Source organism: Musa acuminata, chromosome BXJ3-4, assembly GCF_036884655.1.
Source record: "Musa acuminata AAA Group cultivar baxijiao chromosome BXJ3-4, Cavendish_Baxijiao_AAA, whole genome shotgun sequence".
Classification (NCBI taxonomy): Eukaryota; Viridiplantae; Streptophyta; class Magnoliopsida; order Zingiberales; family Musaceae; genus Musa; species Musa acuminata.
The window spans coordinates 47,173,880-47,200,447 of NC_088352.1; the positions used below are offsets into that span (position 1 = coordinate 47,173,880).

Genomic DNA, 26,568 nt, shown 5'->3' on the forward strand with positions numbered 1-26,568 from the left:
CTAATTATAGGCAACCTCTTCCAGTGGAAAACTGGAGCTATACTACTCAACAGTCAATCACGTTGACGAAGACTTAAGATTTTTAGCGTGGAGTGGTAATTAACTCTTTGAACTCGTCAGAGTTCGATCCATCGGGCACGCTCGGCTCGATGATGATGCGATACTTTTTCTATATGCTGTCAAATCGGTGTTAATACACTAAGATACAATATCATAGACATTGGCGCGAAACTTTTAACTCGGATTATCATAAACTGTATGCAACCATCATTTTAATGCGTCGATCGCTTTGACATAATTAGTTTCATGAGAATCTGCATCACAACTAAGATCAAGGATCATAATTTAGCTCTGCAGTGCAAATAATACTTCATTAACTAATGCGCTATCTGTCAGAAAACGAGATCAGGAAAACCTAAAAATTAGTTGACAAGACTTGGAAAATTTAGCGTTTTGAAGTCTTGAGAGCTGTTCCATCGAGCATTAAAAAAAGATGCTACGCAATTTTCAATGACGTTGAGCCGGATGTGTCGAGTCCTGAAGAAACAATTATTGCACTGGATTATTAATGATACGTAGATTGCTTTGTCATGATATGTTCTTCCCAACTAGTAATCGAATTCCTGACTTAGCTCGGCCGTGCAAATGGTTTATGCTTTGTGAGTTACTCTAGGTGAGACAAAGGTATCATACAACCGGTTAACATTTTATTTACTCACGGTAGTCAAATGTATATATGACTCGAAAAAAGGATTGTCATGGTAGATTTGATTTCAAACTTTACTTATTTATTTTGCAAGAAAAGGAAAGGGAATTATATTGCAGTCAACGAAATGCACCCGACATTGTTCGTTTTCGGAGCAAACCAAAACTTGTATTCAGGGATGGAAAAAGTTATTTATTTTGCAAGAAAACTATGATCATGAAGATTAATGGATTTTCTAGATAACAGTTCTTGTCAAACTTCGATTATTTTCCAATGGCAAAAATATTCATTACTGATGAGCAGTTGAATTGTTGAAAACGAGTTCAAAAGATGGTAAACCTAATACTAAGCAGAAAGATAGTCGATCAAATATATGCGATAGTAACCTGAGATTCATATATAGATAAATACCAAGTAATAAGCCTCTTTGAATTTATCTCCGAGAAAAATAGGGTCAGATCTTATCATCTTAATCAATAAAAAATCATGATTAAACTTTTTTATCAGAGTTTAAGTTATCAAATTAGATGGAACGTGAAGTCTTGAACATACGAATCCGTGGCAATCTACCGATCTTCATCTTCCACAAACTATAATTGCATGGTTTTGTAAACCTTTGTTTTCTTGAAAATATAACAGTGAATTGTTATTTATTTCCTTGGTAAAGTCTAATCACATGGCCATCCTTAAGTATAATTTTAAGTATTTGATTTTATTTTTTCCACAAGAGTCTACGGTATAAGTTTCTAAGTCATCTAACATGATACATCATCATCATCATCATGTCTAATCCATCAATTCGCTCATCCTATCTCGATCGTTCTGTGAAAACGAATTAGTTAGTCTATACGAAAGCGATTATAGTTCATCAATTTTCTCCTATTGTGATTGATACATCATTGATCATGGATTTTTTTTTTTTTTCTGAAAGAAAAAAATAATTACTAAATAAAACGAGAGAGGTAATAAGCAAGCAGAGATCATAACCACTTCCCTCTTCAAAAACTGTAACAAAAAAAAAAATTTTCTAGCATGATTTGCTATTACTCAGTTTGCAACGATATATACGTGAGATCATAAAAGAGTTGAAGAGTCCAACAATAATAGAATATCATTAGTAACTCAAGGAGGATGGGTTTTGCCACAGACAGAGAGGTTGGAATCAGTTTCATGTAGTAAAGATTTGGAGAGGTCATCGCGAATAACCTGCAGTTTTCAAAAGGAGAATTCCCGGGTGATTCCAGGACTGGGTTGAAAGAGACGAGTTGGGAAGGCATTAGGAACGACGAATCCGTCTGCAGCGGGTTGAGGGCAATGCGTTAGGACGATAAATTTTCGTGAGGCCCTCGCAATTAACCAACCAATAGAAGAGTCTCATTCTGTGTTGTTGTATTGGTTGACAGAGACGCAACGCGCGATGATCCACCGGGAAGTCCATGGATATCTGTTTGACTGACTCGACTCCAACGATTTCCACACCTTTCGTCTTCCACAGACTCTTCGTCGAGCATATGTGGTTCAGAAACTCGACAAGGATCCAACTCTCGGATACTACAGGAGTTTCTGCGTCAAACGTCTCGCTCGGCTCAGCTGTGATGATGACCCCACCTCATTGAACTAGTCCATGGCCGAGGGGGTATGTGGACCAACACAAACTCGTCCTGCAGTAAAACATATGCTTTGATCAAACCCAAATTTATTTCCTCATAAAAATTAAGAGAAAAAATCCATCGAAATTTGGATCTCGTTTTGCCTCCCTTTCATGGATCACATTGTAGTTCCAATGTTTCTCGTATTGACTCTCCGCTGGCACATATTTGGAAATCCACCAACCAATTACCAATGCTTTGTATCATAAAAATATTGGATGAATATTATAAAATATGTAAACCAACCGCATCAAAGTGATCGGATGGTGTTGTAAAGAACGATGAACTCCATCGAATGGTCGGGCTTTGACCAAATGAATGCACAAATTAAGCATCTCTTAACATGAACATCAACATACACGACACTATATGTTCATCGAGGATAGCTTACTGAATGACATTATTTTTTCCTCCAAACAAATATTCCGACATATTTCTTGAGTTGGTCGTTATCCAAGTTTATAGATTGCTTCGTGGAAAGTGTGACTTGGATTCTGCAGAAGACACTCCGATTCTTCATGATTGTTACCAGTCCAATTATCACTTCTCTGCTTTTTGATCATTCTCAACCTATCCAATTTAAGAGACGGATAAGCCTCCTCTGTACTAAAATTCCAATTAGTTCGGGACATTTCGATGTTGGATGACTTTGACCGGCAACTCATTAATTATCAGTGTGGTCAATCTGTAAATAATTCTCCCTTCCTAATCAGCCATTAACGCAACCACCACGTAGGTATGTGTGACCGGGCTAGAGAAAATTCTCAACCATATATATATATATATATATATATATATATATATATATATATATATATATATATATATATATATATATATATATATAGAGAGAGAGAGAGAGAGAGAGAAAGGAACAGAGCTGCCTCCGTCTCAACGAAAAAGAAAACGGGGCACTTGCCATGGGTGAGAGATCCCCTCTTCTTGTCATCATGTTCTCTCTTGCTCTACTGACCATTAAGCTTGAGATTTCTCATGGTTCCACCTATATCCGTTGCCGAGAGAGAGAGCGGAAAGCCCTGATCGACTTGAAGCTCGGACTCCGTGATCCTTCCCATCGTCTCTCTTCCTGGGTCGGGGAGGATTGTTGTACCTGGGAAGGCGTCGACTGCAGCAACATCACTGGCCACGTTACCAAGCTCGACCTTCGGAATCAACACAACGAGGACATATTTGACTGTTCTGACGATAATACGTTTGACATTTTTGTGGTACATACCGGATGCAAATGGGCACTGCGTGGTGACCTAAACCCATCGTTGCTTTCTCTGCGGCGTCTTCATCACTTGGATCTCAGCGGCAACCATTTTAAGCGTAACGACATCCCTGAGTTATTGGGATCCTTGACGAGACTAACGTATCTAAATCTGTCAAATGCAGGCTTCGTGGGCAGAGTACCCGATCAGCTGGGGAATCTCTCTGCCTTGCTCTACCTCGACCTTTCTTATGATAGAGATTATTTCCCTCAAAACTTGTTCATCGAAAACCCTGAATGGATCTCTCGGCTCGCTTCACTTCGGCGTCTGAATATGAATTCAGTGGATTTTAGAAGTGCGTCCAACTGGTTACGAGCATTGAACGCCCTCCCTCATGTTCGAGAAGTTGAATTGTCTGGCTGCTACTTGGGAACCTTACCTCGTTCGCTTCCTCATGTCAACTTCACATCTCTCACCAGACTTGATCTTGGAAATAACGGTTTCAACTCTAGCATACCAGATTGGTTGCTTAATGTAACTAGTCTCCAGTACCTTTACCTTGGTTACAATTCTCTCTCTGTCTTCCTTCCTGCCATTGCCAAGCTGACATCTCTCAGGGCACTCGACTTGTCCGGAAATTTGTTCCACAGGGGGTTTATACCGAGAGCTCTGTCCGACCTCTGCGAGCTCCAAAGCCTTCGACTAAGTGACACGTCTATCAACGATTCGCTAGTCAATTTGGAAGTGGCTTTCTCTGGATGCCTTAGGTTCAGCTTGGAGGAATTGGACCTTCGCTCCACTTGGCTTGGAGGTTCCATGCGAGCAGATTGGTTAGGAAACATGAAGAATCTCAAATATCTTTATCTTTCTAAGAATTCGCTCCATGGTTCAGTGCCTGATTCTCTTTTTAACCTGCAATTGCTGCAAGTTTTGGATCTCGGTCTCAACAATTTGAATGAGTCGATTACCGAAGGCCTCGGACAACTGAAAAGCCTTTTCTATTTGGATCTCTCCAGTAACTCATTGAGCTTGTCTGAAGTCCACTTGGCTAATCTATCAAGTTTAAAGTATTTGCATATTTCTTTCATCACGTCGTTCCTGATGGAAAGCCATGATTGGACTCCTCCTTTTCAACTTATAGCACTGGGAATGGCTTTCTGCCAAGTAGCACCGAGGCCTCATTTTCCAGTATGGCTCCAAACACAGAAAGATCTTTATACGTTAGACTTGAGGACAACAGGAATCAAAGAGACGATCCCTAATTGGCTTCCTTCCGGTCTCAGGCTTTTATTCCTCTCCAATAATGAGATTACCGGCGAGGTGCCACAGTATTTGCCGAATCTAATAGCTATGGAGCTCTCAAATAATTCCTTCTCCGGCCGTCTCCCTCCAGGTATCTCAAACACGATGCCAAACTTGCGCTTACTTGACTTATCCAGGAATAATCTGAGTGGCACAGTCCCACTCTCTATTTGTCGAATTAAGTATTTGGAGATACTTGGACTCTTCCAAAATAACCTCTCAGGAGAGCTTCCCAGTTGTTGGAAGAGTTCTTCACTTCTACAAGTGCTAGATGCATCAAACAATAAATTACAAGGAGGAATTCCTGATTCCCTCTGCAATTTGCAGCGGCTGCAATTACTACACCTGAGCCACAATAGTTTATCTGGGCAGGTCCCTTTTTGTTTAAGAAGATGTACGAGCTTGATTAACCTTGATCTAGAAGACAACAAATTGATCGGAAGTATACCGGATTGGAGCAAAGAAAGCCTCCTGAAGCTGAAGGCACTCAGCTTAAGCTCTAATGCCTTCAATGGTAGCATTCCTCAATTTTCTCATCTTCCATCCCTTCAAATATTGGATCTTTCAAACAACAACCTTTCCGGAACTATACCACGAAGCTTTGGGAACTTCCGTGCTATGGAACTCTCCTTTCATCCAGATTACAATAGTGATGATGAGTTTTGGGACGACCACATGATGCTCTTCATGAAAGGAAGAGAATTGGAGTATGACCGCTCACTACTTACATTAGTTACGATTATCGACCTTTCCAACAATGGGTTGTCTGGATATATCCCTGAGGAGTTAGGGAATCTACATGGATTGAGGAGCTTAAATCTATCTTGGAATCACTTGATAGGAGAAATACCAAATAACATCAGTAATTTGCAACAACTGGAAATACTTGATCTATCAAGAAATGATCTTTCAGGTGCAATTCCTTCAGGCTTAGCGGATTTAAACTTTTTAGATCATTTGAACTTGTCATACAATAATCTTTCTGGTAGAATTCCCACCGGCAATCAGTTGCAAACTCTTAATGATCCATCTATCTATGCCGGCAATCCAAATCTTTGCGGTCCTCCTCTTTCCAAAATTTGTACAGATGATGTGTCCGAAGGTAATGAAGGAGAGCCAAATGAAGACGCCGATAGTAGAATTGAAACTATTTGGTTATACGCAGGTATAACACTGGGATTCATCACAGGATTCTGGACAGTTTTCGGAACCCTTCTGTTGTACAGGAGATGGAGGATTGCCTACTTCAGAGCTGCTGATAGCATGTATGACTCGCTCTGTACTGTGATCTTAGTGAACATGGCAAGGATCAAAACGAAAGTACTCAGAAGAAGTCGAGATAACTGACACACTATAGGCGCTTCGATTACCATTACGTGGTAGGTAACATGCTAGCTCATGGTTTTTATTTCTGTCGCGTGATCTAAACTAGCGAGACTCGAGCTTTTGCTTGTTCCATGTATCTGTGTAAGCAAAATGTTTTACTTCGATTGATCTTATTTTTCCTTAAGAATACTGTCGGATGGGCTAAAAGCTCTTATGCTTGCATCTTTATGAGAGTCATCTTTGTTGATCGATACGGGTAAAAGCATACAGCAAAAATTATATCTCTTTTCTCCTAATTGTCATGTTCATCTTCTTAGGCCTTTTTCTATAATATCGGCAACAAAAACTACTATGGAAGCTAATAAAAGAAACTGACATGTTGTGAGCCATAATTGTCTAAAAGAACAAAAATCTTCGAATCAAATGGATCAATTTGGCATCTACTGATTTCACCAATTTCGGAGAAAGAGTATTCCACTTGCAACATTCTGGTCATTCATTAGATATCCAGAGATGATTTTTGAAGACAAAGAATTTAGCGTCAGCAGAAGATTAGAAGCACAACTGAGTGCTTTCCTTTGCTCCGGCCCCTTCCAACTCCACCATGTATAACTGTTCTCGCTGAGGAGGATCCATTGATTCCTCGCTCGAAACTTCTTGTGCTGTCAAGGCTAGCAGTCCCAGAGGCAGGAACAGCATATGTAGTCAAGGAAACTGGTGGAGCACTCATAGCAGCAAGAGCAACTGCAAAATGGGAGATCATCCATCGAAAAGAACAAAACAATCAAAATAACAAAGTAGCAATCACCACTAAAGAGAAACAACAAGAGAGATGAGATGGTGACAAGACTTGCCATGCATTGATGATTCTATCTTGTGAATCATCCCCGGTTGACATTACTTGAGAAGATGGTGGCTCCATCAATCCCCAGAGAATGGTGAAGGATGGGATGTGAGGGATCGATACAAGTTCACAACACAGAAAAACTGCAGGGAGACCATAAAGTATTGGTAGCTTTTGTCCTAACTTGGTGTAGGTCGAGCTGTGAGAATTTAATGGGGAAGGTTATCTGCAGATCACAGCAGTGCGCATGCATGTGCTGTGATATTCCATTCGATACTACTTTACAAAGTTATGAACCTTTGCAGAAATAGTGGCCTCCAGTTGCCAATGCCCGCAGGCAAGTACTTTTGGGTTCTCTTTCAGAGGATTTCCTGCCATTGCATGAGTGATCAGGGCAAGTTTATCTGAGGTGGAACAGAAAAGGTGACGATGTTTGAGTTCTATATATTGATTGATATCTTATTGATAAAAAAGTATGCGACTCTTAACTATTATTCAGTGTGTTTCTCCCTCATTAGTCACTGAAATGATTTCGTAACATATATATGAATAAACAGATATCCTCCTATTATTGAGGTTAATTCCATACCATATATAAGTGGACTTGAGATCCATTGAAATCATTGCCAAAGAGCTATGTAGTTTGAAGCATATATATATAAAGAACTTAAATCAAATTATGCCTAGAATCATTAAAAAAATGCATAGTTGATAAGATCACATTTAGCATCACTAAATAATCACTTATACATTAGATGTAAAACTACATATATTAACCCTCTCATTCCCACTCACATGGAAGACCATGGGCTCCAAAAAGGAAATTAGGGGCTTCTTTGCTCTTTAGAACAAATGATGTAATACTAAATAAAGAAATATTTTTTTTTTCACCAAGACTGCTAATTAAATCTACCGGTTGCTTGGCAGATGTCTGAAAAGGAAAATTGAAAATGGAGTTCACCATGATTTCTCAATTCTATTTTTCCTGCTAATTATTCAATTATAGACTGTCATTTTTTTTTTTTCAATCAAAGTGATGGTCAGATCCAGGGACACGAGGCCTCTAATCGATCGTATGCGGTCGAACGCTCGATTGTTTGGCCTCATGAAAAATATGATCTGACGACAGACTATAAAAGTGACAAACGTTATGTCACGCCCTTGCCTAAAACACTCATGCCCAATAATCTCGGATGTAATAGTTCCCAAACCACCTATAAAAGGGACCTCAAGGTACGCATCCTAGGGATTGATGTATTTGATTTCTCTAATCAGTTCGACTAGTTCGATTAGCTTGACTAATTTTAAACTTTTTGACCTCTGGAACTTAATCGTCAAATGGGCTTTTATAAGAAACACACCCAACTCAATCTTGTAGGGTCGACAAATCGAAAAATTTCAAATTGAATCTAAGACGATTTTGGAATAAGTATTAGTTGGATATGACTCGCCTCTCCAATTCGGATAACTAAAATTTGACTTAACAGATTCGTGCTAGAAGGCCCTCAACATCTTTGAACAATCCAACTATTTAATTTGATATGAAGAGTAAGAATACATTCGAGTCGTTCATTAAAGAACCACCCCGTTACATGTCAAATTCAATCTTAGTACATATTCAATCTTTTGATCACATTGCGCTGGTCTAAGTTAATTAATGGATTTAAGTTAATCTAAGAATTTCTCATCCCATCATACATCCAAAATTGTATTATTCCAGAAAAAGTTCAAGGTTTTATTTTTTACACACTAAAAGTGAAAATTTGGAAACTGTTGCTTCTATTTCACTTTATTTTTATTTTTTGAAAAATAAAAAATTGATGCTCCCTTAATATTCTTATCACCCAAAGAATTGCATGAAAACAATAAATTTCCAAGAGCGCATCTTATAGCTTTTTACCTATCTTAATGACTTAAAAGATTAGTGTAATCAATTAGAAATTGTTGTTGCAGTGAAGTACGAATAGATTATTTTTAATAACATATATAAATATATGATACTTAAAGAGTATTTATATCCACTAAAGTTTCCATTAATATCATTGAATTGGAACAGTTACAGAAGCATATCTACATTTCTAGATTCTACAAGAATACATATTCTAACACAAAATTAGAGAGGAGAATAAAAAATTCACAGACTATCAATATATATATATATATATATATATATATATATATATAATTTTGCCTTATATATTATCTTTATTAGTTTTAAAGCATTAAAAGAAAAAACAACAATGAGACAGTAGCAGTGGTAATAATAATACCTTTATCGGTTTGAAAACCGTGTGAGATGCAATGGAAGCATTCTTTGAACTGACGATCGACCGCACTCGCTCCCCGCGTCCTCCATTCCCCCTTCCTATTATTAGCTGGGATCTTTTTATTTGCGGTTCCACGAATCCGATGCGAGATTAACTGAATTCTCATCGATATTTGGTTCGGAACCCACCGATCTACCTGTCTAGATTTGGCTTTTGTTCTTTCTTTCTTACTCTGCGAAGTTCCACCAATTCTGTAGAGTTCCCCCTCTCTTGCGAAGTTTTGGAGTTTGTTTCGTTCGTCGACCGACAAATTGGGGCTTCTGATGTGAAAAATATCACTTTTTTTTTTTTTGTTTTGGTTTATCGGGACGAGCGAGAGGCAGATTTTTGTCTTCAGAGATGCTGGCGGAGATGATGAGCCGGAGGGACTTTCAACTCTTCGCGGATGGCTTCTTGGACGGAAACGTACGCCGACCGACAGAGATCGAAGGCATTGCAACGATCAACGTGACCTCGTCTTTGCCTTCTCCGTCGTCGCCGTCTTCCTCGCCTGGCTCGTCCGCTGGATCCAGTCACATCCATCATCGCGTTTCCAAGATGGACACTCTTGCTGGTGTTGCGATTAAGTATGGTGTCGAGGTAATTGGAATTCTGTTTGAATGCTTACATTCGGTGTCAAGGTAATTGTTATGAATCATAAAAACATTGGTCAAACCGCTGCAATTGAAGAAACATAATTTTATTGTGCTTTTGATTATTCAGGTGGCAGACATCAAACGATTAAATGGATTAGTGACGGATCTTCAGATGTTTGCTCACAAATCCTTGCAAATTCCTCTGCCCGGAAGGCATCCTCCGTCGACTTATCTATGCGACGGTTCAGTAGAGAACGGGTATTTCCTCATGTCTTCGGCTTGAAACAATATATTGTTTTTGCATAAGTCTGAATATGTGTAAGGATATGAGTACTGATGCGAGATTGTATTGTGTTTGGAGCTCGTCTGAGTTGTTCTTGATGACATACTGAAATAAAGAAAGATTGAAGTTTGCACAAGTAGCTTCTATCTTTTGATGCATCCTGTTTTTTTCATATTTGTTTTATGAACATGGCAGCAAGATATCAGTTGTCTCCTCATGATTCGTTTATTGCAGAGAGCATTCTCCGCCCTATCAACCTCGTAATGATGTTTTGGATTTGATCGAGTCCCTCAACTGGAAACCTTCTGCATGTAAAGTTTCTCCTGCAATGAGCAAGTTACAGGGATACTATGGTCTCACCCCCAATAAACGGAGGCCAGAGCTTGGAGGCGCGGAGATGGCAGACTATAAAGTAGGAAGACGCTGCTTGAACGATGAATTATCATCTAAAGAATCTCCCACTTCTGATCCATTTCCAAGGAGGCATAGGAAGTCTAGAAGTCTGGCAAATGGATTCTTAACAGAAAATGGAGACATCACTGGGGAAAATACAGTTTTAGAAGCTGCGGATAATAATGAGACTGAGAGATCTATTAGGAGACGTCAAAAAACTGATACCCCAGAATTTTTGGATAGCAATGGTGGATTCTCAGGTAGGGTAGGAAAAGGAATAGCACCGAGGCCAAAACCAGGGAGCAGGACTGATACCGATACCAAACGCTTGAGTGCCATCCTCAGTGGTGATTCTGTCAAGACTGAAGGTCTTTTTTCTGTCAGGAAATCCTCCAGCACTTCGTGTTTGCAATCGCAGGACCCTGATAATAACTCTTCCCTCTGGCCTAGAAGCAAGTGGATCTTGAAACCAGACGTCCTTGCTAGGCCAATATTTGATGGCTTGCCCAAGTCCATGACTGCAAAGAGGAACAAAGCTGCTCTGGATTAGCGCCACCCCCAGATCATGATTAGTTCTACATGTTGGTGTTACCCAAATTGTGGAGATTCTGACGGAGATTGTAAGTGCGGCCTCCATTGTGCAAGGCTTCGAGTTGTTACATTCTTTTTTGGTCATCTTATCACTGTTTGTATATCGTTCATGTGTAGCCAGCCTATCATGTAGAGGGATTCTTTTGTATCATTGAAGTTGTTTATTTAAAGAGGAAACATCGATTGTTGTACCAATTTCTAAACTGGCATTTATATAAACATAGCTCCTATTCAAGATGGAGTCTTACCCCTTGTGCTGTGTACTTTGTGATAATCCACCATTAAGTTAATTGCTTTCTTTATTGTGGTCTTGTCGTTTGGTTCTACCAATATGAGATTTTGCTTGCCATGTATCATTCTTGAGACAATTCATATGCTTTACCAATATGAAGAAGCACTGGAATTTGCCAATTCATATGATGTAATAGATTAAAAAAGACAAATATTCTCGCATGCAACAGGCTCTTCTTGCTTTGATAGATTGAAGTGTGTCAGTGGTAACTTTTCTTCATCGGTTCTTCTATAATTGTGTTTCTTTACTCTCGTCGGATCTCATGTCAATTTCTCTTGAACCATGCATCGGCCGAGACTGGCCATCTGTAGAGTGGGAGCAAATAGAAGCAGGAACACAAGCAAATGATAGCAGCTGCACGACCGGAGAACACCATCACCGCCAGCGTCGCCACCGTGATCCATGGCCCGACGACAGACAGCACGAGCCTCTCCGATCGAACCGGTCCGCGGGGGGATGCACGGCCGAACCGGGATGTTGTTGGCCTGCTGCTCCTCGCCCCGATTTGTGGTGCCAATTGCGACCGACAATCGATCTCAGGTGAGATGTGGGTGACAACATGTTGACCGCGTGAGTCGAGTTTTGGATCGTCTTCTGCCTCTGCTTGTTGCTGCTGCTGCTGCTGATCCTCGATTTTGGTTTGGATACCGCTATTACACTCCTGCATTCACAAATCATTAAACCACGTCTATGTATATATATTAAACGTTCACGAAACATGGACTACTACGCATTAATCCCATCTTTGACGTGATCACCATGAAGAGTTTGACTCGGGACGACAGCGAAGCCGCACTAGATGACGCACAACTCCCACGGAAAAGGAAGCGCGAAAGCTTCGGCACGACACTTCCACGTAGAGGCGACCACTTGGACTCCTATACCTCTCAGCTTCCGACTACAACATTATTTGCGATATGAAATGCCGGCCGTAACGATATACTGAGATATCATATTTGGGTGTGTTAAGTTGAGCACCGCGACATGTCCCAACTTGATTCAAAATTGAAGTCTCAGTCAACTGACATGACAAGCATGAAGGATCTAACATTACAGCCTTGAGACATTTTCGTAGTTTGTGAATGTCTTGGATTCAAGAAAAGTTTAGGATCTAACAGTCCATAAGAATTCCAAGATTACTCAAGATTCATGGAAAGGTTTCGGAACTTGTCGACAGTAATTCCACAAGGAGATAATTGGGATATGAAGCACTTCGATTTCATGTTAACACTCTAAGCGAAAAGAAGCCAATGCAGGCAGGTAAATCTCTCTGACCTGAGCAAGTGGTGACCTCCCTTCAACTGCATTAAGATCAGTTGATGGTAGCGTCGGAGCATTGAGGAGTGCTGCATTCTCCTTCTTCCTCTTCTTCTTCGTGTTTCGACACCGAGGCCACGAGAAGCAGGATGAGAGCTTGCGCTTGGAGCCCGCGCCTGGCTTCGACTCCTCCGGTAAACCGGAGTCGGAATCGGCAGAGCTGGAGAAGCAGGTGAAGCAGGATGCCGATGTCTTCTTCCCTTGTCGGATCTTGTTGGTGCTGTTCTTCTCAGCAGACATAATTCTACGGGATAACGGAGATCAGCAAGGCTGGTATCGGTTGCAAAACTCATCATCTTCTTTAACAAGCGTGTACAGCATGATGAGAAAATAATATTGAAATAGGATTATTGGTTCCCACTCCTTTTATTCCTCTTAAAGAATCAAGTAATCAATGCATATATACATACATATATGCCCAGTGGATCGACGAATGTGAGAAGGTCAACAAGTCTGTAGAAGTACTCTGTGACGACGATCACCGCCCCTCCAAGAAAAGAAGACCGATGTGAGGAGGTGAACGAGCCCAGAGACTGCCGTCAATGTCATCGCCCTCTCCAAGAAAAGACGCTAAACTTTGTTGGCGGATCATATATCTCATTAGCTGTGTTTTTCTGGATCTATCACTTCATTATCAATATAGGACATATGCATTGTAGCGAGCTCGAGTATAAGTTGTAATAGAGGAGAAGAATACGATCTTTTACTGTGAATGCTTTGAGACAAATCTGTAAGAAAACTGAAGCTAAATGCAAAGCAGTTTCTTTCTGATCTTTCGAGTCTGAATGCATGTTTGCTATCATAGCGGAAAAGAAACTATTCAAGAGTTGTTGTAGATGGACAGCTGATCAGATGCAAATATAATCGAGTCGAGTCGAGTTGTCGTCTTAACCAATTAAATCGTATGGGTCCGAAAGGAAAACTAAACGATCCATGGTTTCTGTGTCTCGAACTCTATCTTGAAACCCAAGTAGCAAAAGGGTAACTAATATGGATCATTGTCTTCATCAATCTGAGTGTTAGCATCCCACAGAGATGATGAAAATAGGCTATAGCAAATAAATGCTTCTGTTCTTTATGCATAAATCAATGTTCTACTTGATTTTCGATTATTCGTTCAGTGTCAAATCTGCAACAAACAGAAAGAGAAACATGCAAGTTTTGTTTTGCCCATTTATACGCCCACTTAAAGTAGCAGGTTCTGTGAGTCAATCCGGTACCTGATGGGCGGCGCCTCTATCCAATGACAATGGAGCTCTGAGAACTGCACTGGCCATTGTTGACTGTGTTGAGTGGTCTTGAAACTCTGGTTTCAAAATGCTTCTTTTATGACTTTAGACTGCAAACTTTTAGACACTTGAACTTGTGGATGTAGCACTTCCTTTCATATTCACTAGTGGAAGTAGTTGTTCCAATCGCTACTGGTACCTGAAGCTTCTTCTTCGTTAGATGAGAAGTTTCTACAGGGAACTTCTCTGGTTCCTTAGCTAACCTTGGTTGTTGCATACTTCCAAAGCTATTCAAAGATGAACTTAATTTATTGAACTCATAGAACATGGAATTTCTTCTGGAAAGCCAAGAAGGCTAGCAGAAGAGTATTCTCATGTTATTTTCATCAACGTCTTTGCATCATTCTATCCACGTCCTGTTCTTTAATATTCATATATATTGACCAATACCATTGAGGTTCCAACAGCTACATTATGTCTCAATTATTGATATCTTGTTGACCAAAACAGATGAACGTTCCATCAGACATTTACGAAGTACACAGATTCATTTGTTTTGAATCCAAGAAAAAGAAGGTTTTTGAGATTCGTAGAATAAAAGAAAAGCAGGTGATTATGGAAGGGACAATTATAATATTTACGCTTCTGATGCATTATTTCAGCATAAATGACGGTAAAAGTATCATTTTTGTTTTGATGTGATAAATGTTAGATGGTACAAGAAATCGCTCCTTCTACTTAGAAAGGTATATTAAAGAAAGTATTATGAAAATAAAGCACTAAATTCACTAAAAGAATGATAATTGTGGAAGTGTCCTATCACGAAACAACTGACGACCAAATTACAGATTATGAATCATAGTTCAACTTTTCTTAGTATAGTTATTACAGATTGTTATTTGTTGTGTCGCTTATTTGGTAAGGAAAAGTTAACCTCCAATCACAACTTATCATCTTACCGATTAGTACGAGGGATGGGCCCCGGCCACTATTACATTAATGAAAATTTATTTTTATTATGAAAAGATATCGTTGATATACACAGGATTGTCCAATATGCATTGAGTTAAAAATATTGAGCTTTCAATATGTCATATGTATGAAGATCGAGATCGAATAAGGTTTTTTGACCTGATCCTTTTTAATGTTCAAGTTAATAACACGAGATAGATGAGTGTGATCGCGAGTGATCAAAAATTGATTCCATTATAATTACACTAAAAATATCATAAAAAGATAGAATATTCTATAAGAAGACAATCGTCAATCACTTTTAACAACCTCCACTTGCTTTTTCTTTAAAGGAGAGACAATCTACAACTATTCTTATTGGATCCTTGTCGATCACAAAGGATAACCTATATATATATATATATATATATATATATATATTTTTTTTTTTTTGGCTTGGATGTCACACGAAGACTATGTGTCGAATGAATATTGATAGATTATTTGTTATGTCACTTAAAAATAATATTTCAACTTTTGTTGTGTGGTTATTATAGATTACTCTTGATGTGGCTATTTTAAATATAGATTGCTCATGGTGTATTAGTTGAAATTGTTGATTACATTTCGACTTTCATCTATTCTCACATTCATTAAGTATAACGTTTATAACCTTCGTATCATATTTTCTAATATATACACACTATATTATTATATGCTAACATCAAAAAAATATATTTTCTCAAGATTTATTGAATTGTCCTTAAGAGTTATTTTTAATATTCGATACGATTCGATCTAACCAATTAGAATATTAAAAATCAACTTAATTATTAGATCGAATCGTATCGAAAAATCAAAATGAATTGATTGAGCCAATCGGTTTTTGGATAATTTGCATGAACGAACTAAGTTACATAAAATCGGATTACAAAAATAATTAGACATTATTAATTTTTTAGAATATTTTAAATATTATTGCTATGAGCTCCAAATGCCATATACGACTCCAACAGCATGGCAAGGAGTAAAGAGGCGATGGGCACAACCATATACAAGTATTTAGGGTGATGCGACTTCTCACCGAACCAAAAATTAAGACCACATGTATACGTTTCACTCATTAATTCTGCGCAAAAATGTCATCAAATCAAGAAGAGTGATTCAACCGAGTCTTATGCGATTGATTGCAACGTGAGTTCGAAAGTTAGTGGTCTGTTTTATCTTTTTGAATTAGGTGTAAAATATTACACTTGTTTTTTGGCTTTTGTCATAAGAACTTTTTTTCTCCGTTGAAAGAAAAATTAATTGATTAGCTTGGAACCAATTTCCATCCACTTCTTTGGACATTTTGGCAGTGTTTCTCTGGAATTCTGAAAGGAGCAAAAGGAAGAGGACACCTTTTATTCTCCCCAAAACCTAACGCATTGATTCGGTATAGGCTTTTAGTGGGGAAGGCGTTTGGAAAATGGAAGCATTTAATCACAAGTATTGTAACACATATATTGTAATTCACTTCCATCTTAGTCACAAATGCCATGCCTCTCTCTCTCTCTCTCTCTCTCTCTCTCTCTCTCTCATATATATATATAATATTTGGGGATAGTTTGGCCCATAGTTGACGGCGGGGGATTCCTTCAAATGTGTCATGTTGATTACCACAAACTATCAATTCTTCCATCTCTCTAAAAAAATTCGAAAGAGATCCATTTTGGAACGAAAACCGAACACAATGCCAAGGCACAGGCATTAAGTGGGGAAGGTGATTGACGACGGAGGAAGCGTTTTAACCCCAATTATTATAGGAAATATGATGAAAAATACTTCCATCTTAGTCACAAATTCATTTCAGAGGTAAAATTTCCTTCCATCCTATCCTATGGAATCATATCTCAAAATCAATTCGTTCCGATTCACATATCGTAGAACGGGCTCAAAACACTATAAATAGAGAGCATTTGATGCGTTAGTACTCGGTACATTTGAGTTCTGTTCATCTTTGGGCCACATGGGTACTTCCTCGTCTTCTTCCTTCTTCTTCTTCCTCCTCCTCCTCCTCCTCCTCTTCGGCTTATCCTACTCTTACGCTGAATTGGACCACGAGGCCTTGAAACAACAGCAGGCCGACCGTGTGGTTCGACTCCCCGGCCAGCCGCCGGTTGACTTCCACCAGTACGCTGGCTACGTCACCGTCAACGAAAGCCACGGGCGGGCCCTCTTCTACTGGTTCTTCGAGGCCACCCACGACGTCGAGAAGAAGCCGCTTCTCCTTTGGCTCAACGGAGGTACATAATTCTCTCTTCTCTCTGCATCAGACGATGCGATTTCTCTCTCACCACTGCAATCCTGTATCGGTTCTCCGTCATTCTTAAGGCCATAATTGGCTCCTCAACTATTCTTCTTCTCTTAAGGCCTCTCAAGAGGTGCTCTTCTTTCTCCGAGATCCAGAGTTGTCCGCTATGGTAGGAACCTCTCATGCTATATCAGTTTCCTTTCCTTCGTTTGTACGTCAAAAGGGCAATGAGATGGTATCAGACAAATAGGTGGTTCCACCATCATCATGAAATTGACAAAAATCTTTCCAATTTCTACTTGGCCAACATGTTTCAGTGATATCATCAACACTGTCATCCCCCCACCATGAATCCTTGTGTTGTAGAACTGGGGCCTCTCATCATTCATCCCAACACCATCCGATACTCCCCTGTGCCTAATTATTTGCCTCTTTTGTTTGGCGCAAGGGGTTACTTTCCTCACTGAAGGATTAAAAACATGTATGGAAATAAATTCGCTGGCACATTATGGTCTTGCACATCTTGCTGATATGATGATTGATCTGTTGACCAGTGGACGAATCGTAGTGTTGGTTGGCATCTTGATTACTAAATTATCAAATGTCAAACATTTTGCTGTGAAGGAACTTTACATTGGATTCTGTGTCCAGGTTTAATTTACGTAATAGTCAATCTACATTCCTTTTAAGATACTGCATCTTCTAACTTCATACTCTACGCAAACCCCTTCTTCGATCATGCAAACTCGCTGTAGTTCTCGTGCTTGACTTGATTTAATATGCATGCATCGACTGCTTCTCCATCCTGCGATGTAAAAGTATCCATGATTGAGGGGGGACACCCCTACAGATTCATGGCCTAAATGAGATGATATTGCTCTTTCAAGCAATAATGGAAATCATTGTAGGGGACCAAGTTCTGGTCAAACGGACCCGATTGAGATTAAACCCATTCCTCACGAGTGGATAGGAACGAAGTAAGTGCATGTCGAAAGGTCTAAAACTAGTGTGCTTTGATTACAAGCGTGTGGGGAAGCCATGAGTGGTGAAGAACTCTGGTCACTCTGTGACCTTCCAAAGGAAGGAAAGGTTACCGTTTGCTTGTCGAGAAGGACAAATGAATGTTGGGACCATATGTGGACAGCAGCACAAGTTTCTAGCTTGCTTTGATTCATATTGCGAATGGTTCTTACTCTTCTCACGGGTCATTAGAATTGAACGTAATATTCGGGGGAGAAAGATGAACTGGTTCTGAGCTCACCGTCCATCTGAATCGTCCGGTCGGCCAAACTTAAACTGCTTGGCCAATGATTGGATTGATTTTTCGAAGATTAGGTGTGCATCACGCATTGTTTTCCTGTCGGTGGGACGCGAAACTTCTTGTTGACACAGCTAGATTGTGACTGCATGTTAACCAAGTTTGATTACAGGGCCTGGTTGTTCTTCCATCGGGTACGGAGAGGCAGAGGAGTTGGGGCCTTTTCTGATGCAAAAGGGGAAGCCAGAGCTCATGTTCAACAAGCATTCCTGGAACAAAGGCGAGTCTAATCCCCCTTAGACGAGTACATTTAGGATTTAAAACAAATGAAGAAGATTCTTATGGAAATCTAAATTTGCAGAGGCCAATCTGTTGTTTCTCGAGTCTCCGGTGGGCGTGGGATTTTCTTACACAAACACCAGTTCTGACTTGAACTCACTCGGGGATAAGATCACCGGTAAGTTCTTGACGACATAGTGTTTCTAATTCATTGATGACAACAAAACTCCTCCTAAGATTTGTTACTATCTGCTCACTTGTTGTCGATCGATGACCAATTGTAGCCGAAGACTCGTACATTTTCCTGCTCAACTGGTTCAAGAGGTTCCCGCAGTTCAAATCCCATGACTTCTACATCGCTGGAGAAAGCTATGCAGGTAAAAACATTGGATTATTATGTTCAATTCGTGCTAAGTTTAGTATTCAATCCTTGAATTGTGTCACATCATTAATTGTTCTTGTTGTTATCACAACTATGGTAGGGCATTATGTACCTCAACTTTCCGAGAAAATATTCGACGAAAACAAAAAAGCTTCCAAGGAGAATTACATCAACTTCAAGGGTTTCATAGTGAGATTTCTTTTCTGTTCTTCAGTTGGCTGTCACAAGCAGTCGTGGTCATACTAGTGGTATTTTCAGGACTTCGGTTGAAGAATCGCTCATCTTAATTATAATCCCAACTATTTGTCAGATTGGAAATGCGTTGATGGATGATGATACTGATCAGACCGGAATGGTCGACTACGCATGGGATCATGCTGTCATCTCCGATCGTGTGTACCATGATGTCAAGAAGAGCTGCAATTTTAGTGAAGAGAATGTCACCAAGGCATGCGATGATGCGTTAGAAGAGTACTTTGCAGTGTACGATATCATCGATATGTACAGCTTGTATGCCCCTGTTTGTGTCCGACCGAACACATCCATGTCTTGGAGCGAAAGGTCATACTTCGTCGAAGGCGCCTCCCCCAAGCTGTTCTCCAAATATGTAAGCTCTATGATCAATCCAACATCACATATTATTACGAAAACAGTGAACTTGATGGGCGTTTTCGCTGCAGAGCGGATGGCATCAGAAACCGGCAGGTTATGATCCTTGTGTCTCGCTCTATAGCGAGGTGTACTTTAACCGAGAAGATGTTCAAGAAGCTCTTCATGCCAATGTCACCAAACTTGGTTACAATTGGACTCACTGCAGGTACTAGACTTTGTTGGCATGCATTACAAGATTTGTGTAAGAACACAAAGTTTCTGGGTTGTCTCTGATCAGCATTTGAGAGTTTATGACATTCTAGCAGTGATGTGATTACCCGTTGGAATGATGCACCGGCCTCTGTTCTCCCAGTCATCCGCAAGCTCATCCATGGCGGCATCAGGGTGTGGGTCTTCAGGTAAGATTCTGAACTAGTTTGTACTGTTCCTGAGTTGATCAAAAGAGAAAGCATCGCGAATCTAAATTTCTCGTCTGTTCTCAGCGGTGATACGGATGGAAGAATTCCAGTCACCTCCACGAGATACACGCTGCACAAGCTTGGCCTGAAAACAACTCGAGAGTGGACGCCATGGTACGACCGCAAGCAGGTATGAGTTGCTTCCTCGATTGAAACATAATAGTTTCATCATCTGTGTACGGCCGCCTGAAGCTTTTCCGTGAATCATCCAGGTCGGTGGGTGGACGATCATCTTCGACGGGCTCACCTTCGTCACGGTGAGGGGCGCAGGTCATCAAGTCCCCACGTTTGCTCCCAGGCAGGCTCGACAGCTCATTCATCATTTCTTGGACGACCAGGAATTGCCTTCTTCCCCGTTCTAGCATATCCCACCAGGCTTGTCTCGGTCCCCAGCCGTCGTAGTTTCCTCTGCAAGTTCCATTTTGGAATCAGGTGTAAGCCCAGATTCCAATAGAGAAGAAGTTGGATGAAGGTTCAATCATTCATCAAGCAAGATTCTTCAATTGTTAATCCACAGTAGAAGAAAAATTATGTAAAGACGGTTTAATAAAATAAAGCATAGTGCAGGCTGTCTAATGCTGGTGGCAAGTAATGATTGATTATATCCAATCTACCAAGGATAAAATTCTCTGTGGGACAGTGTGTATGCTAAAAGAAGATTCATCTCTTTCAGAATCAGATTTATGATTACCCTGTGCAGATGGTGACAATTGTCTACAGCATTTTAGTAACAGGATGAATCTTCATGAGCTGAAACACTATCCAAATTTTATTATCAAACAATTAATGATTTCAATAGTCTGAATCCCCCCCTCCCTGAAGCTCATAGTGTTTATGCTTCATCTGGTCAGTAACAAGAAAATAAGCATGTATTTAGATCATCCAAAAGGCTCCTTATCTGTAATTTGGATTCTACCTATCGTCATCTGACTGCAAGAAAACAGCTCACTTCATATATAGATTTCTTATTTTTATGCTTATGCATATCAGTTAAAGCTTCTTAATTAAATAGTAAGGATAGCCTCTGTCTCAATTCAAGCTACAGTTTCATATCTAATCTTTTGTACTTTATGCTATCCATATTAGCCACAGCTTCTTAATTAATTAGTATGGTGTCACATATGCTCAAATGGTCTATCATTGAAATAGTGACTGTCTTCTGATCTGCGTAGCAGTTGATTAGAACCTGCTAAAGTTGAAGCATCCAAGTCTCATTGTGCTAATAAACAAGTGACATCGGCTGACTGTCCAAACCAAAGTAGGCCACAAACACTTTCGTATATGACAATGATTTCCCTACAAGCAGCTGAAATGTCACTGTCCTTGTTCAATCTCCTCAGGCCATGGCAAAGACTTGGAAATCTAATTTCCTCAAACCATAACATGGACATGGAATTCAACAACACAATCATGGTACAAAATTGCTAGGAAATGTTGAACAACAAGTTCAGAAATCAACATGTCAAGAGTACAAGTGCCTAACTTGTAGCCTAAAGGATGACTATAAATGTTGGGAGTTTGACTGTGGTATCACAACTAGAATTTCTCATAACAGGACAACTAAATCATAATGCTCATGTCTCTTCTGTTTGGTCTTCATCTAAACAAAAGAATTATTAGCTGGGATGGACTACTGCCAGAAAATAAATAAAGCATCTTGGTAGGTTGGGTCTGAAAGCAGATAAGATATGCCAAATGGAACTCTTCTCCAAACAGCAGCAAGAGCCAAGAATTGACCCACTTCATATTTTGATTACAAGATAAGGCATATCGTTAATACTTGTGATGCATTGATGGTCATCTAATTAGCATCTATAGACAAAGCAACACAGTATATGTTCTAGCTGGATTGTGAACCATACTACCAAGGAAATGGCAACACCAATTCCTTTTGAGTAGATCGAGAGAACATAATCCCTCAATCTTTACATGCTGCTACAACTCTACTTGCTCAGATTATGTTGCATGTGCCTGCCTTCATTTCCGAAAGAACAGCTTCCTGATATAAAGCCCTTCCAATTGGGAAGCATGCATTGTCTTTGTACCAATCGTTTGAAACCAGATCTATAGCCGAGCTCATAACGGGATGCTGTAGAAGGCCCAATGGGCTTTCGAACTTCGATACAGTCATCTTGTGTAACGTCGGAGGCTTGTTGGGTCCCGCCATCTACCTTATCGGACAATTGCTTCCACCCGTTCTGGAGATATTGATTTTGCGATGAAGGTGATCCTTAACCAAGTTGGCTTTGCAACATCGGTTGATGTCACAAACAACTATGTTGTACACTAACTATGATCTGAACATTTAAAATACATATTCATGTGATTTCGGTATGTATTGTTTAAAATAATACAAAATAAATAAATGGTTTGTGCGTCAGAGTCTGATCTACGAGGTTTCAATTAATGGTCCAAATGACGGAATCTAATAATGACCCAAACATTGTTATATGGGTGCAGAATAGAATTTTACTTAATTCTCATTTGGTGTGTGTAATGATGCACATAATTGGATGTGGGAGACAAACGGAGGATGCACAAATGTGTACAAAGAAAAGAGCAGAGGTGTAGAAGATCGCGAGACACATTTAAATTCAAAACACAAGAGAGTTGGGAGAAAGAAAGGAGGCACAGTTCCACCACGAACCTTGTTACTGATAGATTGTAAACATACATAATTGTATCTGGGAAAATTGAGGACGTATGAGGCCACACTTTTTGTGGACTACACACAACCTGTGTTGTTTGTTTCTCTCATATCAGCAAACAGAGACTCATGCATGACATCGTCAGTCTTCTCGCCGGTGCTCCGATGGCGTGATGTGGTCGTCGAGCATGTACTTCTTCCAAAACCAGTGCTTCTTCCACACCAGAGTCATCTCTTCGATGGGCACGCCCTTCGTCTCGGGCACCAGGAAGACGACGAACAATGTCATCACTACCACGAAGGCAGCGAACAGGTGGAACAGACCGGATTTGAGGTGGCAGAGCGCCATGAGGAAGAGCTGCGCGATGACGAAGGTGAAGAAGAAGTTGACGCCGACCACGATCGACTGTCCCGCCGACCGGATGTTGAGCGGGAAGATCTCGCTGGGCACCAGCCAGCCGAGCGGCCCCCACGACCACGCGAACGCTGCGACGTAGACGCAGATGAGCGCCAGCACCAGGTTGGCCAACCCTGGCGAGAGCTTCCCGGTGCCGGCATCCCCGAAGAAGGTCCCCAGGATGGCCCCGACGGCCACCTGGCTCACCACCATCTGAATCCCGCCCTCCAGGAACAGGATCCTGCGGCCGAACTTGTCGACGGTTGCGATGGACACGGTGGTCGCGAAGACGTTGACGAGGCCGGAGATGACGGCCGACATGAGCGAGGCGCTGTCCCCGAAGCCGATGGTCTTAAAGAGCACCGGCGCGTAGAACATGATCACGTTGATGCCGGTGAGCTGCTGGAACATGGGGATGGCGATGGCCATGACGAGATGCGGGCGGTGCTCCGGGCGGAGGATGCTACTCCAAGGGTCGCTCACCTTCTTCGCCTCCTCGGTCGCCTCGATCATGTCCTGCAGCTCCGCCTCGACGTCGTCGGTCCCCCGGATCTTCTGAAGCGTGGCCTTGGCCTGGTCGCGCAGGCCACGCTCGACGAGGGAGTTGGGGGTGTCGGGGAGGGCGATGGCACCAAGGGTCATGATGAGAGCCGGTACGGCAGCAAGGGCCACCGATATGCGCCACCCGTATCCCGCATGGAGCTTTCCCGTGCCATAATTCACAAGGCCGGCGACGAAGATGCCGATGGTGGTGGCCATCTGGAACCCCATGTTGAGCGCCCCTCGGAGCTGCGGCGGTGCCATCTCGGACAAGTAAAGCGGGACGGCCTGGTTGGCGAACCCCACGCCGACACCAAGCATAATGCGGCCGATGATGAGCATGGCCACGTTCATGGCGACGCCATTGATGGCTGAGCCCAGGAGGAAGGCCGCCCCGCCGAACAGCATGGATGACTTCCTGCCAAATGCCTGGGTCACCATGGACGCGAAGTAGGTGGAGATGAGCCCCGCGACGTAGAGGGACGACGTGAAGGACGTCAGCATTTGGCTGTCGAACTGGCACCATTGGTTCTTCGACCCGCTGGCCGTCTTCTCCTGCTGGTACACCGATGGGAAGAACTTCTCAAGGAATTCATCCATGGAAGTCACACCCCCTACAAAGAAACAGAGACATCAAATCAGCAATCAGACAAACCCACACGTACGTTCTCGGTCATCCAAAATAGGCTCAGATGTAGACACCAATTACTCACCCGAGACGCCAATGTCGTAGCCGAAGATTAGGCCACCGGTGGCCGCGATCACGCAAGTGACGATCACGAAGGATGTGACACGGCCATTGTAGTGCTTCACCTGGCCATTTGAGGGCGCTAACCCACCACCTGCCATTTCGGCGCAAGCTCTCCGTCTCTGCGGTGATGGTGGGGAGGCAAAAGTTTTACTTTTGCTTCCCTTTTGGGCTCCACGATAACGCTGGTGGCTTGTCTCCTTTTTATACCTCCTCCTCCTCGCTTGGGCCTCCGAGAAGCGCGCCATGAAAGCAGGAGCTTGGCCGCGTACCTGGTCACCGCCACCTTTGGTGTCTCTGTGATCTAAATTTTATCTGGGATGGATATTCAAAGCTCGGTCAACTGGATCCGTGTTTCCTACTATTGAGAGATTGGCATCCATCCTTTTGTTTACCGGGAGGCGTAACTCGCGCAAACCTCTCTGCCCTTCTCGTAGAACTCGTTCCAACTTAACAATGGTAGGAGACTCATTCGTAGGAGATACAACGTCATCTTTCACATCATCATAACCATCATGAAATATTTTTCATTGTTTATAAAAAAAAAATAATCATAAATTTCTTTCTCAACTACGAGTCATAAGTTTCTTTCATACCATTATAATCAGACACAAAAACTCACCTATGATATAAAGAAGAACAAAATTTTCCTTAAATTATTAACGTCCATACTCATATACCTCATGTTACTAACTTAAGCATCGGAGGAATTAGGCCAGTAAACCTTTTTCGACCTTAATCTTCGTATAGGTGGTACCTCAGGAGCTTGGCGTTCTCACCTTAGAGACACGTCAAACGGTCCTATATATTTGAGTTCGAATTATATCGGGGGTGTCAAAGATATTTTTTCTAGCATTTTGGTACTAGAAAAAGGGCTTGATATTATAGGAATATCGAGCTTACCAACCCTCTTAACAAATGCCCAAACAATGTGGCTTTTATCCCGACCCACAATACATTTATTCAAGGGGGCAGTAGCCATCATATCAACACATGGATGCATCTATCTCAGTGCAAACGCTGATGCAATACTGACGTCCATTCAATGATCTAGGGTTGACCCCAAGTCATCTATTCATCCCGATTGAGGCATCATTAAACCTCATCTAGCATGTGCAAATGCTAATAGGTATGATGCAAGCTATTATTCCACTTTTGTCTTAACTAGCCCATTAAGCAATGCCACCACCTCAGCCATAGCTAGTAGCTCAATTAACAATGGCATTAGTGCTTGTCGGGGTTCTCCCACCAAACACAATGCCAATATCTTAATAACCCTTTAGACCCATCAAGATATTGGTCAGGCAAGCACCACATTCCCCAATTACGAAATTCAATGGACTACCATGCTATCATCTTATTCCACCTGAATCCCAAACTCAATCGACATATTCGATAAATAATAATATGAGAATTCAACTACGACAGATGGGTCAATATTGAGAAGAAATGCAATGAAAATTCTAATAATCCAGAAAAGAAGAGTTGACCAACCCTACCTCGTGTCTGTCGTCATTCACTAATGACTTCAGGAGAAATTGATCCGAGTCAACTTCTATCTCCTATCATTGGAAGCTTTCGATAGTAATATCGACTCGTTGGAGGGGTGCAAGATGTACATCCATCACTTGTCAAAGAGACCTTCATGATATGACTCAAGCCTTCTTATCATTTTTGGTCATTGATAGAGAAGCCACTAATAATGGTACTCGAAGTACTCTAATAGGCCAATCAATACATAGTGACACAGGTACTGGTCTTGGATAAACACAAAGAGACATGCAAAAGGCCAAGATAGGATCAACTATAAACCCAATCAATCCCAAAGTCACCGTGGTGATAAGAAGTGATAGACCTGAATTACCTCACTCGAGACTCGAGTCAACCCTATTTAATATAACCAGGACTGAAGTCTTTTTACAAATAAGAAAGAATGATTAACAAATAAGAAAGAA

General features: G+C 41.1%; 5 protein-coding genes across 8 annotated transcripts; 3 read left to right on the forward strand and 2 right to left on the reverse strand.

The window, feature by feature from the left end:
* Positions 1–3,251: 3,251 nt before the first annotated feature.
* LOC103983342 (receptor-like protein EIX1) lies at positions 3,252–6,409 on the forward strand. Of its 2 annotated transcripts, XM_065145624.1 has the most exons (2): positions 3,252–4,962; positions 5,244–5,377. In XM_065145624.1, exons 1-2 carry the CDS (start codon positions 3,276–3,278, stop codon positions 5,279–5,281), a joined length of 1,725 nt encoding a protein of 574 aa, XP_065001696.1. In that variant the 5' UTR covers positions 3,252–3,275; the 3' UTR covers positions 5,282–5,377. The 2 variants fall into 2 exon arrangements, with proteins under 2 accessions (XP_065001696.1, XP_065001695.1); XM_065145623.1 differs by having other exon boundaries at positions 3,252–6,409.
* Positions 6,410–9,310: 2,901 nt separating this feature from the next.
* On the forward strand, positions 9,311–11,460 carry LOC135634811 (uncharacterized). Its single transcript, XM_065145438.1, has 3 exons — positions 9,311–9,947; positions 10,071–10,201; positions 10,461–11,460. The coding sequence occupies exons 1-3, from the start codon at positions 9,708–9,710 to the stop codon at positions 11,167–11,169; spliced, it is 1,080 nt and encodes a 359-aa protein (XP_065001510.1). The 5' UTR covers positions 9,311–9,707; the 3' UTR covers positions 11,170–11,460.
* Positions 11,461–11,638: 178 nt separating this feature from the next.
* On the reverse strand, positions 11,639–13,073 carry LOC108952640 (uncharacterized). The gene is made up of 2 exons (XM_018825022.2): positions 12,778–13,073; positions 11,639–12,163 (listed from the first exon to the last, which is right to left on the reverse strand). The coding sequence occupies exons 1-2, from the start codon at positions 13,057–13,059 to the stop codon at positions 11,768–11,770; spliced, it is 678 nt and encodes a 225-aa protein (XP_018680567.2). The 5' UTR covers positions 13,060–13,073; the 3' UTR covers positions 11,639–11,767.
* A 3,889-nt stretch (positions 13,074–16,962) lies between these two features.
* On the forward strand, positions 16,963–20,857 carry LOC135634663 (serine carboxypeptidase-like 34). Of its 3 annotated transcripts, none has more exons than XM_065145128.1 (10): positions 16,963–17,284; positions 18,723–18,830; positions 18,912–19,007; positions 19,114–19,206; positions 19,312–19,400; positions 19,522–19,818; positions 19,892–20,028; positions 20,126–20,221; positions 20,306–20,411; positions 20,494–20,857. In XM_065145128.1, exons 1-10 carry the CDS (start codon positions 17,008–17,010, stop codon positions 20,641–20,643), a joined length of 1,449 nt encoding a protein of 482 aa, XP_065001200.1. In that variant the 5' UTR covers positions 16,963–17,007; the 3' UTR covers positions 20,644–20,857. The 3 variants fall into 3 exon arrangements, with proteins under 3 accessions (XP_065001200.1, XP_065001201.1, XP_065001202.1); XM_065145129.1 differs by having other exon boundaries at positions 20,129–20,221; XM_065145130.1 differs by lacking the exon at positions 16,963–17,284 and adding an exon at positions 18,499–18,627.
* A 2,034-nt stretch (positions 20,858–22,891) lies between these two features.
* Positions 22,892–24,782, reverse strand: LOC135635071 (sugar transport protein MST6-like). The gene is made up of 2 exons (XM_065145911.1): positions 24,579–24,782; positions 22,892–24,479 (listed from the first exon to the last, which is right to left on the reverse strand). Exons 1-2 carry the CDS (start codon positions 24,712–24,714, stop codon positions 23,071–23,073), a joined length of 1,545 nt encoding a protein of 514 aa, XP_065001983.1. The 5' UTR covers positions 24,715–24,782; the 3' UTR covers positions 22,892–23,070.
* Positions 24,783–26,568: the final 1,786 nt, after the last annotated feature.